The 14,706-nt window shown below is 38.6% G+C and overlaps 1 protein-coding gene across 5 annotated transcripts in view; it reads right to left on the bottom strand.

Annotated features, from left to right (window-relative positions):
- Positions 1-14,706, bottom strand: part of Tdrd12 (tudor domain containing 12) — an 86,638-nt gene that overhangs the window by 55,362 nt on the left and 16,570 nt on the right. For all 5 annotated transcript variants that reach the window (XR_007105324.1, XM_047527396.1, XM_047527397.1 and 2 more), the window contains exons 7-12: positions 11,086-11,141; positions 9,747-9,832; positions 3,665-3,854; positions 3,019-3,102; positions 1,021-1,118; positions 237-313 (exon numbers count right to left, since the gene is read on the bottom strand). Coding sequence is in view for 4 of the 5 variants with exons in the window: in XM_047527396.1 (XP_047383352.1) it covers positions 237-313; positions 1,021-1,118; positions 3,019-3,102; positions 3,665-3,854; positions 9,747-9,832; positions 11,086-11,141 (591 nt within the window). In the remaining variant the exon portion in view is untranslated. The remainder of the gene's footprint in view (positions 1-236; positions 314-1,020; positions 1,119-3,018; positions 3,103-3,664; positions 3,855-9,746; positions 9,833-11,085; positions 11,142-14,706) is intronic.

The following is a 14,706-nucleotide window of genomic DNA, read 5'->3' as shown; positions in this document are numbered from 1 at the left end:
CATAGCATTTACATTACATTAGATATTACAAGTAATCTAGAGATGAATTCAAGCATAAAGGAGGATATGCATAGGTTATATGTAAATACTAATATGTACAGGACTTGGGCATGTGCGGATTTTGGTATCCCTGGGGGTCCTGGAATCAATCCCCCAAGGATATTGAGGGATGACTACATAAGACTATATATTATACCTAAGGCTATAGTCGATTACACTGAATTTTCAAATCTTACCTTGCTGCTGGTATATCTGGATCAGCATAAATAGTTATGCCTCTTTTTGTTGGCCAGCATACTGAAGATTCAATACACTGAAAAACAAATTTCAGAAAGAATATGTATGCTTAACAGGATGTATATTCTTTTGGAACAAAAACTTAATGGGAGGACTGGGGTTGTGGTTCAGTGGTACAGCGCTTGCCTCACATGCATGGGGCACTGGGTTTGATGCTGAGCAACACAAAAATAAATAAAATAAAGGCATTGTGTCCATCTACAACTAAAAATTTAAAAAAATTTTAATGGGAATTATTGTTATAAACTACCATTCCATATAATTTCACACACACTCAAGACACAAAGAACTGGAAAGTTTGACACTTAACGACATCACTATAATCACTAGATTAAAATATCCAAATAGCAGGCAGCTGGCATTTCAGATAATCAGTATTTAAAATATCCTGCAATTACTTTCACCTGGTCAAAGGACTGGAAGGAGTCAGAACTAAAATCAACTACTACAGTGTCCCAGAATCCCAAGTTTTCATACCCTCATTAAAATGAGAATAAGTACCCAACTTTAGAAAGGGCATTAGTCATCAAGGACAAGACCTTAACAAGAAGGGAGGTGGAGTTCCCTTATTCTTTCAAAATAAGCAAACATGCAAACTATATTTTTTCATGAACAAAACTATCACAGTCGAGAATTTTTTAAACAAAACACATTTTGGTTTCTAACAGGATACTATTAACATCACATGAAGTTTACATTTAAAGAGCATATAAAAACTACAACCTTATTTACGTCTTTTAAAGAGATGCACTGCTGCTTCTCTTCAGACTTCTTTTTAGGTGAGTCTCTCATATCATCCCTGTTATACTTTATAGCTTTATCTGAAAAATAAAAACAGCATTACAAAGTTACCTTGAAAACCACTGGTAGGAAACATGAAAAAAAAAGGCATTATAAAATCTTAATACATGAAATCATTATGGAACAGGGTTTTATATGAAACTTTACTTCAGGGAATTAAATTTTAAAATCTTGTTTCAGCCTTTATCATTTTTTTCGAGGTTCTAAAAATTCCCACAGCAGGTTGTAAGACTAAAAAACACAATTTATTTTCCCAAGTTGATCATTTTTATTTACTAAAGAAGGTCACAATTACTGTCCAGCAACCTGGGGTTACTGAAAACAATGACCCATTCACACAAGGTGCAGTTGTGCAATAACAAACACAAGGACACGAACTCCTGGTACTTTTCCTGCTCCAAGGGAAATGGAAGGAATACGATGGAAAGAGTACGCTCCCAAGGTGACAGGGCTGCTTTCAGCAGTGACTCTCATCTGAGGACCCTACAGGAGGCCGATTGGAATCTGGGTGGAGGTCACACATGTGAGAGCTGCCACGCCAGGTGCTGTGCCAAGCACTCTCCATACCTGCACAGCCCACCTGACCAACTCCCAGCAGGAAGGGAGGCAGGGCTCACACTCTGACCATTTCGCAGCAGAGCCCACATCCTTAAACATGTTATGCTGGATTATTTGACCTGGAAAGAAGTTGAGCCATAAGTGAAAACCACTACAAAGAGGTATACACAGGAGGAAGCTGTTCCTGTAAAATAAAAATTAACCCGTACCTTCACATCTGGAAAACTGGAAAGAGAAACTCTTAAAATTTTAATAAGTAGGTAGTAAGGTGGCAAGTTTTTAACAATTTTGGTTATCTCTATTCTCCTATGATGAACATCACCAAAGTAGAAATAATATTAAATGTAGGTAACATCTTAGCTGATTAAAGCTTTGATTCATTGCAACATATTGTGGATGCATGTGAGATGTCACACCCACAGGTAAACAGACACCCAGTGCAGGAGTGAAGTGGTAAGGATCAACCACAGGGGTGAGCCAGCATCAGAGGCTGACAGACTTCACCCTGTTGAACAATTCCAAGTCATTAAACATCTCTGAGATATGGAATTAAAGACTAAGCATATTTCTATCATAAGTACATCTTCCTTATTTTTCTGCACCCTATTGCTCAAAATAAAACTCAATCATAAAAGCATGGTGTATTCTGAGAACAAATATTAGTCACTGGTCTTGGTCAGCGCTAGACAGTATCAGTCTGACAGATGCCTATTGTTTCTTTCTTTTATTTTCTGAAACCATGTCTTGCTATGTTTCTCAGGCTGGCCTTGAGTACCAGGGCTCAAGTAATCCTCCTGCCTCAGCTTTCCAAGTAGCTGAGACTACATGTTTGAGCCATTTAGCCCAGCTCACAAGTGCCTGGGATATTCTTTTTAAGTTATAGTAAACTTTCTAAGGGTGGACTGCAGGGCAAGTAATCACTGTCAGCATCTATACCATAAATTCGTTCCAATAAATTATAAAAAGAGACTTACCAGAGCCCCTTTCTTTGGGGTGGTAACCAGGGATTGAACTCAGGAGTACTCAACCACATCCCCAGCCCTATTTTTTATTTTATTTAGAGACAGAGTCTCACTAAGTTGTTTAGTGCCTCACTGTTGTTCACTATTGCTGAGGCTGGCTTTGAACTCATGATCCTCCTGCCTCAGCCTCCCAAGCCACTGGGATTACAGGTGTGTGCCACCGTGCTCAGCTTACCAGAGACCTAAACAACCCTTTAAATCTTCATTTAGTTAAGGGATTGGGGTATAGCTCAGTGGGAGGCCCCAAAGCGGGGTTTGAGTTGGTTTAATTCCCCCGTCCCACCAAAAAAGAATATTATTTTATGTTGCCTGTGAAATATACCAAACTAGTAGGACTCACCCAGTATTGCAGCAGGTGGCTGTAGGTCACCCTTGCACCAGGTATGCTGGAGAGATTGTGCCAGAAAATCTAAACCATGTGACTCTAAAAGAATAAATCTCAAAATTAAGGTATGAAATAAAAGGCAAAATACAGTGTGGACTTCTTGGCATACTACTACTGCCCTTGCTTTTGCTGTATGGTCTTGGAGACCTAACAAGGAGGCAGAAACATGTGAGGGGACTAAAGCCAGACAGCAGAGAGGAACACTGAAAAGTGCCCCACAGTCCATGACTAACTCCTCTCGTGCTTTACTGCTAAGGGTCATTTTAAGTAAATAATTCCTTTTAAAACTGTCTAAAAGAATGAATATTCAAAACCTTATTTTGTTAGAATCTTTAAACTACAAATATCTAGACTTCTGAAAATGTAACTTATTAAGAAATTGAGAACAGTTTTTTTCCTGGTTTCATAAAAACAAATCATAGCAGCTTTAGGACCACAAAATCTGTCACAGGCTTGTCCCAACATTAAATTTCAGTTATTAAACACAAAGTGCAAGACTCTGCCTCCACAGGGAAAAATCTGTACGACAACTTATGTCAACACACTAAGATTACAAATAAAGCAACTTAAAGGAAATACACATTGGTGAGGATGTGCTCACTTTTCATTCCTTGAAAATCTTTTCCTTGCAAAAGCATTGGCCAAAGAGTAAGTGCTGGATTGAGTTTGTTGGAGAAGGAAGCTGACTTTATATCCAACCTTGGTTTCTCTAAAGCATCAAGATTTTTCTTCTCTGTGGGAGATACATAGCAAGCGAAGTTCTTTGCAACCAGATCATCATTAACACAAACCTGTAAAATTAAAAACATTTTATGGATAGTAAGACAAGTGTAGTCAAGTGACTGTAAAGAAAATATTCCACACTTAATCCCAAATTTTGATTTCAGAAAAAATATTTTATAGAACATAATTTTATCTATTTTTATGACTTCTTCTCTGATAATGGTGAATTAAGTACTTCTTGCCAACCCTCCTGATGAGAAAACAGCAAAAATCTGATGAAGTTCAAAAAACATCTTAAAGGCATGAAGAGCCAACATAACCTGGACAGGCAAAGATCTGGTGGCACAACACTAACCATAAAAGGAAAACTGATAAAATTAGGTTTTACCAAAATGTTAAACTTCCACTCTTAAAAAAAGAATGATGAAGGACTGCAAATTTGTGCGACCATTCTGGAAAGCAGTATAGAAATTCCTCAGAAAACTTTGAAAGGAACCACCATTTGACTGGGTTATCCCACTCCTCAGTATGTGCCCCAAGGACTTAAAATCAGCATACTACAGTGACACAACCACATCAATGTTTATAGCAGTACAATTCATAATAGCTAAGCTATGGAACCAAGATAGGGGCCCTTTAACAAATAAATGGATAAAGAAAATGTGGTATATATACACAATGGAATATTACTCAGCCATAAAAAGAAATACTTTATGATATTTGTCAGTAAATAGATGAATCTGAAGGCTATTATGCAAAGTGAAATAAAGCCAATCCCCAAAAAATAGAAGTCAAATGTTTTCTCTGATATGTGGATGCTAATACACAAAAAAGGGGGAGGGGAAGAATAGAAGTTCAATAGATTAGACAAAAGGGAATGAAGGGAAGGGAGTGGGGACAGGAATAGGAAAGACAGTGGAGTAAATCTGACTGAACTTTCCTACATACACATATAAATACACCACAGTGAATCACCACAAGACTGGGATCCTAATTAGAATAGGAAGTTTGTATAAATATGTCAAAATACACTGTACTGTCATGTATAACTAAAAAGAACAAAAAAAATGACAAGATAAAACTATTTTTAAAACAGATATCTGAATAGACAAAGATACAGGATGAAGAATTCTCAAAACTCAATAAAAGGAAAGCAACCAAGTTTTTGAAAAAGAGGCAAAATATCTTAATGAATGCTTCATCAAAGATGATATCTGGATTGCAAATAAGCATATGAAACTGGGCACGGTGGAGTTGTAATCCCAGCAACTTGGGAGGCTAATGCAGGAGAATCAAGAGTCAAGGTCCACAGGCATTAGACCAGAGACCCTGCACCTACCAGAAGAAATAGTAGGCCCAAATCTCCATCATGTTGACTTATTCCTCAACAAGACGCTATCATAAAGTGCAAGAAGTAAAAATCAAGAATCAATAAATGGACTGTATTAAAGTAAAAAGCTTTTTCACAGCAAACAATCAAGAACATGAAGAGAGTGCCTACACAAAGAGAGAGAATCTTTGCCACCTGCACCTCAGACACAGCACTAACCTCCAGGATAAATAAAGAACTCAAAAAACTTAACACCAAAAAAAGTAAATAACCCAGTCAATAAATGGGCAAAGGAACTGAACAGGCACTTCACAGAAAAAGAAATATAAATGGTTGAAAAATATATGAAAAAATGGTTGAAAAATATATGAAAAAATGTTCAATATCACTAGCAATTAGAGAAATGCAAATTAAAACTACACTGAGATTTCATCTCACTCCAGTCAGAATGGCAATTATCATGAATACAAGTAACAATAAATGTGGGCAAGATTGTGGGGGAAAAAGGTATACTAATTCATTGCTGGTGGGACTGCAAATTGGTGCAAACACTATGGAAAGCAGTATGGAGATTCCTCAGAAAACCTGGAATGGAACCACCATTTAACCCAGTTATCCCCCTCCTCAGCATATACCCAAAGGACTTAAAATCAGCATACTATAGTGACATGGCCACATCAATGTTTATAGCAACTCAATTCACAATAGCTAAACTGTGAAAACAACATAGGTGTGCTTCAACAGATGAATGGATAAAGAAAATGTAGTACATGTACACAATGGAATGTTACTCAGCCACAAAGAATAATGAAATTATGGCATTTGCAGGTACATGGATGGAGCTGGAGAAAATCATGCTTAGCAAAATAAACCAATCCCCAAAAAACAAAGGCTGAATGTCCTCTCTGATATGGGGATACTGACTCACAATAAGCAAGGCAGTGGGTGAGGAGGGGAGGTTCACCAGACTGGACAGGGTAGAGTGGGGGATGGAAATGGGAAAGAGTAAAATAAATCAGATGTAACTTTCCTATGTTCATATATGAATACATGACCAGTGAAAGTCCACATCATGTACAACTACAAGAATAGGAAGTTATACTCTATGTGTGATATGTCAAAATACATTCTACTGTCATGTATAACTAAAAAGAATTAAAAATAATAATTTTTAAAAAGAGTCAAGGTCAGCCTCAGCAACTAGCAAGACCCTATCCCAAAATAAAAAATAAAAATAAAAAGGGCTAGGGATGTAGCTCAGTGGTAAAGCCTGTCTGTGTTCAATCCCTAGTATTAAAAAAATATGTAAGTAGGGGCTGGGGTTGTGGCTCAGTGGTAGAACACTCGCCTAGCACACGTAAGGCACACTGGGTTGGAGTCTCAGCACCATACATACATAAACAAATAAAGGTCCATCAACAACTAAAAAATATTAAAATATGTATATATAAGTAAATAAATACATAAAATAAGCACATAAAAGCATCATTAGTCATGTGGCAAATGCTAATTTAAGCCACAATGATATACTATTACATGCCTATTAGAATAACCACAGTGTCAAGGAGGACGTAAAGGAAGTGAAGTGTTATACATTGCTGATGGAATATAAAATGATCAATAACTCTGGAAAACAAATTGGCAGTTTCTGATATCATCTATATTATTATATTCCCAAACTGGCCACAGCTCAAATGTCCATCAAGAGAATGGATGCACATGCTATAGTTAGCTGTATAAGGGAAGAGTTCTTGACCATAAAAGGAATAAACTATTGATACATGGATGTCTCTTAAAATAATTTTTCTGAATGAAAGAAGCCAGGCCAAAAAGACCACCATGGGACATAGCCCTGTTCTTCCATTGGGAGCTGGAAAAGGACTGTTGACCTTAACCTTTTTCTGGCAATTATGACCTCATGCACCATTTGGACCTTCCTGCCTTCTGTACTTCACCACCTTGAAGCAAGTCGTCATAATCTACAACCTGCATGGTGAGAAAGAGAGACTTTTGGGAAGCAAGAGGAAAGCAAGTCAGTAGACAATTTATTTTAGAAAATATGTTTTAGGAGACTGATCCTATAGCCCACAATTTTTACCAACAATTTACCACTGTAAAACAAGCAATGAGAAGTCACAGGTAAAACCAACCAGGGTGTGAGAACCCAAACTGCAACACAGACAGTAAAAAAATGAACCTTTTTACAAAAGAATAACACAATCACACTGAAGGGTGTGGGAAAGAAAAAATAAACTAACTTGAGCAACTCTGATAATAATTTAGCTGTTCAAAGTAAGGCTAGAGACAAATTTCCTTTTCACAAGAACATATGTTAGCAATTCTGAAAACTATTTTATGTGAATACTAGGACTGATTGTGTAAGTACACCATGGCTTATTTGGTGTGGGTTTCTCACTGTTGGAATTGGACGACCCTGCAGTTGCAGGATTGAATCTAGAGGGATCAGAGCTATTGACACATGTACAGATGATAGACTAGAGATAAATATAGCTCATGTGCACTCATGAGTTAGTTATCTGCAGATTTTTCCTAACACTTTGTGCTGAGAGGATATACAATCAATGAGACAACCCAGGAGCAGCAAGTACACCTAGTGCCCTCATCTTTATATCAAACTATCACTTATCATTCATTAATTCAAAAAAACAGCATTTGTTGGCAAAGTGGTTGATTTGTGGAAAATGACAAAATGATCCTGGAGCATTCTGTGAGACTGGAAAGATAAAAGAGTGTTCAAACAATGACGGGCACATTGAAAGGACACATGAGCTGCTTTGAAGAAACTCCTAATGACCAAAAACTAAAGCAATCTGAGCAAGACAATAATGATAGCAATGGTTATTATCCCTCAATAACCAAAAATCCATACTAATATTAATTGAATGACTTAATAAATGGTGAAGGAACAATTCTTTACTACAGAATTCTATTTAAAAATGTAGAAGGTAAGGAACTGAAGAAATTGCTCCTATTGGAGAGCGCTCGCCTAGCAAGCGCAGGGTCAGCGGTTCGAGTCCCCAGCACCTCAGAGGAAGATAAACATAACTCTTCCAGCTGGGGAGATAGCTCAGTGCTTGCAAGGCAAGCACAAGTCCGTGGGTTCAATCCCCAGCATGAAAAAAAAAAAAAAAATGTAGAAGGCAAAAAAAATTGTAGAAGGCATGATGGAAACAGGCAAACACCACAGTAATAATTTTTACAGGCAAGAAGCATTGATGAATATTTGCACAGTCTCAAAGTATCTCCCGATAAAATACTTATTAATCTCAAAAGAAAAAAAAAAAAACAAAAAACGGCAACTCTGTATGGGGAAGACCCATACCACACTACATTACCACGTGATCGGCATGAACTAATCACTAGCAATTAGACAAGTTAACAGTATGGACCCCACAAAATGCTCTGAGACAGGCACGACATTGCTTCTGTGGCATTACTGCAAAGACACTCAACCTCAACCTAACTGTGAGAAAACACAGGCAAAACCAACTTGAGTGACATTCTGGAAAACAAGTGGCCAATACTTTTAAAAGTGTCAAGGTCATGAAAGGTGAGTAAAGCCTGAGGATCTGTCCCAGACTAGAGGAGACTAAGAAGACATGACAAGTAAATGCAACCCAAGTCCTGAATCAGAGCCTAAACCAGAAAATTAGTAAGAAAACTGGCAGCATTCAAATATTGAGAATTTGTTAAACAGTGTTTTATCAATGTTAACTTTCTGGTTTTAATAACTATACTATGATTCTATGCAGTCATAACATTAGGGTAATCTGGGCAAAGTATATACAATAATCACATTATTTTAGTATCTCTCCAGTGAGTCAAGTGTTCAAAATATATATATATATAGTTTAAATCCCCAGGTGGGCATTGAATATAGTTCAGTGGTACAGTAGGTACTTAGCATGTGCAAGGCCCTGGGTTCAATTCCCTGCAACCCCCATCCCTGGGTAGGTCACCCTCTGTGGGTTCTGAGCAGCCCTAGATCTATGCCTTCCACTTTCCCAAGGTGCAGAGCTGCACCTCATGGTGTCCTTCAGAAAAGGCAGCTGGCCAAAATGTAGCAGTGAATACCTAGGTAGGGGAGGGTAAAGGTTTCACAGGTCAGATCCACTTTCTTTGTCTATGTATGGCATCTGAGTTCTTAACAATGAGCATATAATACAATGAGAAAATGGGGGGGGGGTGAGCCACAGCAATTATTTGTAATGACCATGTCCCTGTCAGCACACATTTCATACTCATCATCACAGTAATAATTTCTTGTCCATTACTAAATGAGACAATGCCCCAATAAGTACTGAAGTAATTGTTTTAAAGTAATCAAAAAAGGAAACACAGGGCTGAAGTTGTGGCTCAGTGGTAGAGCACTTGCCTAGCATGTGAGGCACTGGGTTCAATCCTCAGCACCACATATAAATAAATAAAACAAAGGCCCATCGACAACTAAAAAATATTAAAAAAAAAAAAAAAAAAAAAAAAAAAAGGAGACAGTCCTGGTTAACTTCTCATTTAAGCCAGACTTTGAAACATTCAGATAACTTCTATGCTGTGTGAATTACAATTTTTCTTGATAAAATATTTTGAAAAACACAAATCTTTCACTTACTTTTTCATTTTTTATTGTTACATAAAGGTAAACCTCAAAAGTATCTTCTTCCACAGCACATAGTTTGGCTTCCACCTGGGTAGTTGCTAAATGGCATAAATAAGAGCACAAATGAGGTGACGTGTGCAAAGTACATTTAATGTGATCATGACTATTTCTTCTTAGGTGGTTAGTTGTTGCTGACCAACAGCCAGCAGCTTCCTTGAGCAGGGTGGGCTCCTAGAGCATAAGGTGGAAGGGCCAGTGAGCCATGGAAAAGGTTCTCCTGACTGTGCAGAGAGCCACATATCCTCTGTCCCCATCAACAGTGTCCCCCTGCCACCTATGAATACCTCTCAAGTACATTTCTGCCTTCTTCTCTCCCACTGACAACCACATCCAAATTTCCAATTGCACCTTTCATCCAAGTACCCCTTCTCCCCTCCAAACACCCCATGAACTGGACTTCTTAGTTACTCTATCACAGACTCAAGAACCCAATGGGAACTCCATTTATGAGCACCTATCATGAACTATGTTAAGTCCTTTATATGCCTGATTTCTTTTGATTTTTATCACAACCTTTTTTAACATTTTTCAGGTAAGGATACCAGGCTCAGAGAAAGTTAAGTAACTTGCCCAAGGCTACATACACAGAAGGGGAGAGGCAGAATTCAACCCCAGGGGGTCTACCACCTCCAAACCCACACTCCCATCTCCCAGCATACCCCCAAGGGCCCACCCTCCCACTTCTCCCAGGTTCAAAGCATCTGGCTTTTCCTTTATTCAAACAATGGGGCAGCACAGGACAGCCAGAATCCAACTAGGTCCCATGCAGCACCCCAGGCATGTCATATCTACTCATTCTTTAGAACAGCCCTAAGAGGGAGGCACAGTCATGGGCCCCTAAAAGTCAGGAGTCAAGACAGATGCCATAAAAGAGGTTAATTTTATAGCTGCTCAAATAAAATAATACACTAAAAAGGTAAAGATATTTTATACATCTTAAATTAGTAATAATGATTATTACACAATAAATATCCTTTGCTCACTAAAAAAGGATAGGTTTTAATTATTAGTTTAATAAAATGCACATAAATTTATTCTGCAGCACTGTAGTTTTTAAGTTTATTGTGCGGGGGGTTCATCTACAGAAACAGTCACTTTTTAATTTGAGTTGTTAATTATTGGCATTGCATCCACCCACAAAGTTTCAGGGGTACAGTCACTGTGACACTGACATGAAGCTCCCATATGCCAGCTTAGCAGGCAAAGGTCAAAATCCTTTCCAACAGAAGGGTAAGCCACCAAGGGTGTCAGTTCAAAGCAGGGTACAGTGATCACAATGCACTGGTCTTACCTTTAAGAATGTTCTGAAAGTACTGGATAGCTGCACTGTCCCACTTTTTGGCAGGTCTGGAACAATAAATAGATAAAACTTCATTACAAATTCTAAGCCTAGTACACTAAATTTATTTAGTAAACCATCCACTGGATATTTCTGGCATTAAATATAAAGTCTATTTGCTAGAGGTAGCAGGGAGGTTGTCTCTGGCCCTGCTCTGCTCATGAAGACCCTAGGAGTATCCTGCAAAGCCAAGGCCACTGGCACTAGCGCAGACACTCACACTAGAGAGGCCCTGCTGAGACATGCGCAATACCATGACAGTTCTGTTGCAACACGGTCATCCCCGGTTACCTGTGACAAATCTGTCTCTCCAGCCAGAACACAAGCTCCCTGGGGCATAGATCCCAAGTGTGCAATGTCCAGTACAGTCTGGCACGGAGAGCAATGTGATACACATCTGCTAAACCAGCATCCAGGAGGTGGTGGGAGAAAGCCAGTCACTGTATCATCTCAAGCTATTCCTGCCTCAGCTGACCCTGGCACTGCTGGCCCTCTCCCACTGGATCTCCATCAGCTTGTTTTTTCTACATCTTTCCTCTACTTTAGCAAGAAAAAAGAAAAAGAAAAAGCTGTAGGTAGTGGGAAAAGCAGGAGAAACCAGGATTTGGTAGTAAGGAATGAAACTAAAGTTTAAGGCTAGAATTGTTATGCTTCCACTATTTTTAATCATCTGAGATGTTACCACCATCCTCAAAGAGTTCTTTTTCCTTATTGGTTGTTGATGGACATTTTATTTATTATAGGTGGTGCTGAGAATTGAACCCAGAGCCTCACTCATGCTAGGCAAGCACTCTACCACTGAGCCACAACCTCAGCCCCTCCAAGAGTTCTTTTAAAGAAAAAAATAAGGTAATATATATAACACATGCAGCCCAGTACCTGTACATAATTGGTATTCAAAATATTTTTTTTTTTACTTAGATTAAGCACCTTACTTCAAGAGAATTACAAAGGACTTCTGAAAAGAGACAATAAAGATAGTGAGGCTTGGGTTGTGGCTCATTGGTAGCACGCTTGCCTAGCACATGGGAGGCACTGGGTTCAATCCTTAGCACCACATAAAAATATAAATAAATAAAGTGAAAACAAAAGGGGTTAAAAAATCTTGTCACACAAAAAAAATTTACCTAAGAAGTTTTTTAAAAACGAAATATGGCCAGGCATATTACACCTGTAATCCCAGTTCCTCAGGAGGCTGAGGCAGGAGGATCTCAAGTTCAAGGCCAGTAGCAGCAACTTAGTGAGACTCTGTCTTGAAGTAAAACAAAATAAAGATGTAGATCCCTTGCATGAGGTCCTGGGTTCAATTCTAAGTACCATCAAAAAAAAAGGAAGAAAGAAAAAATACATATATACACATATGTAAAAAATAGTAAATTCCCATAAGGCAAACAAATCAAAGAGAAAAATCAATATAGTATATGAACAGGTAACTCAATCAGTGTCTGTCTCTCTCTTTCACACACAGAGAATAAACACATAAAGAAATACTCAACTTTGTCAGGAAAGTTCAAATTAAAACAAAGTACCATTTTTACCTAACAAACAAAAATTTAAAAGCCTAGTAATACTCAATGTTGGGTGGTACATTTATTTATTTATTTATTTATTTATTTATTTTTTTGGTGCTGGGGATTGAACCCAGGACCTTGTGCTTGAGAGGCAAGCACTCTACCAACTGAGCTATATCCCCAGCCCAGGGTGGTACTTTCTGTACCCCAATGGTGGTAGAGATTGCTAGTCTTTTTAGATGGGAAAATCCATCACAAATTATAATCACATACTAAGAAATTTGTTTTAGATAATATACAAATAAAAAGTATCACATGTCAAAGAATATGATCAAACCTCAGTAAGACAACTTAAATCCTTCACCTACACTGGAGATATCCTCATGTTAAGTGGGGTCCATCTGAGAGTGGGGAAGGCCACTGAAGACTATTGAGGTTGAGAAAGAGACCATGCTGAGAGGCAGCAGGACAGCAAATGGGTAGACTTCCTCTGATGAGGAGCTGGGCTATATAGGCTAGTGCCCAATTCATGCTTGAAGGGTCAGTAGCTGGCTGCTCTGAAACAGGGACAGCTGAGAGGGCAGTGGGTACTGCCATACCAGAGACCTTACTCCCGGAGTCTCTCAGAGCAAAGGAGTATGAGTGGCAGTGTAGGCTGCCCCAGGCAGCCTTGTGGGAAGTAATGGTTTCCACAAAGACTAGCTGGCTTATTATCTCATCAGTGTGGATTCTGAGGCAGGCCGCAAGAGTGATGTATTCACCACATCAAGTGCAGGTGGTGGGAGTGAGAGAGTGGGGTACAGGAAGGTCTCTAAAGAGCTCAAAAGTATCCACAGAGAGGTAGCTTCCAAATTGTTTTTGTTTTGTTTTGTTTTTGTTTCTGGTACCAGGGATTGAACCCAGGGGTACTACACCACTGTGCTAGATGTTCAACCCTTTTTATTTTTTATTATGAGACAAGGTCTCACTAAGTTGCTGAGGGCCTTGCTAACGCTGGCCTGGAACTTTCGATCCTCCTGCCTCGGCCCTGCTAGGATTACAGGTATGTACCATTACACCCAGCTACAGCTTTCAAGTTCAGAGAGCACAATACATCATCACTGCCATGTGTGAGTGGAGTCAGAATTGGGCTGATCTCTATGGCTTTTCCTTCTATGTGCCACGATCCTGAAGGAAAGGATGGAATTGACCCCACCAACTACAGAGACAGAAATCAAGCCACTCAGAATAGGTATTATCAAAAATAGAAAAATAGGGCTGGGGTTGTAGCTCAGTGGTAGAGCATTTGCCTAGCATGTGTGGGACACTGGGTTCGATTCTCAGCACTGCATATAAATAAATAAAAAGGTCTATCAACAACTAAAAAATATTTTTAAAAAAGTGTTTAAAAAATATAAAAATAACAAATGCTGGTAAGGATGTGGAGAGAAAGGAACCCTTATACACTGTTGGTAGGAATGTAAATTAGTATAGTCACTATGGAAAACAGAAGAAAATTCCTAAAAAAGGAAAAACAAAAAACAAACCTGAAAAAAGAACTCCAGTTACACCACTTATGGGTACACACTCATAAGTATGATATCAGCATATAAAAGAAATGCCTGCATACCCATGTTTACTACAGCACTATTCACAATAGCCAAGATATGGAATCTGCCTAAGTGTGCATCAACAGATGATTAAAAATATATGTTATATACAATAGAGTACCATTCAATCATAAGAAGAATAAAATCATATCATTTTCAGGAAAATGGGCTGGACTGAAGGTTATCATATTAAGTGAAATTGACCAGACACAGAAAGATGGGTATTGCATGTTTTCTGTGAATTGGGGCGGGGGAGAGAAAACAGAAGACTATTTGGAAAGGGAAGTGGAGCAGTGGGTGCAGAAGAGAGAGGGAAGGACCAGAAAGGGTAGGAGAGTAGAAGAAAGGGTGGATATGATCAAAGCACATATGGATGTATGGAAATGTCACAGAGAAACCCATTAATTAGTACTATTATTGTCATTGAATAATTATGATAATAAAATAACCGATCAGACTTATACCTGACAAAG

Source organism: Sciurus carolinensis, chromosome 16 (genome assembly GCF_902686445.1).
Source record: "Sciurus carolinensis chromosome 16, mSciCar1.2, whole genome shotgun sequence".
Taxonomy (NCBI): Eukaryota; Metazoa; Chordata; class Mammalia; order Rodentia; family Sciuridae; genus Sciurus; species Sciurus carolinensis.
Note: the sequence above shows the minus strand (reverse complement) of the source record. Positions and strands in the feature narration are given on the sequence as shown.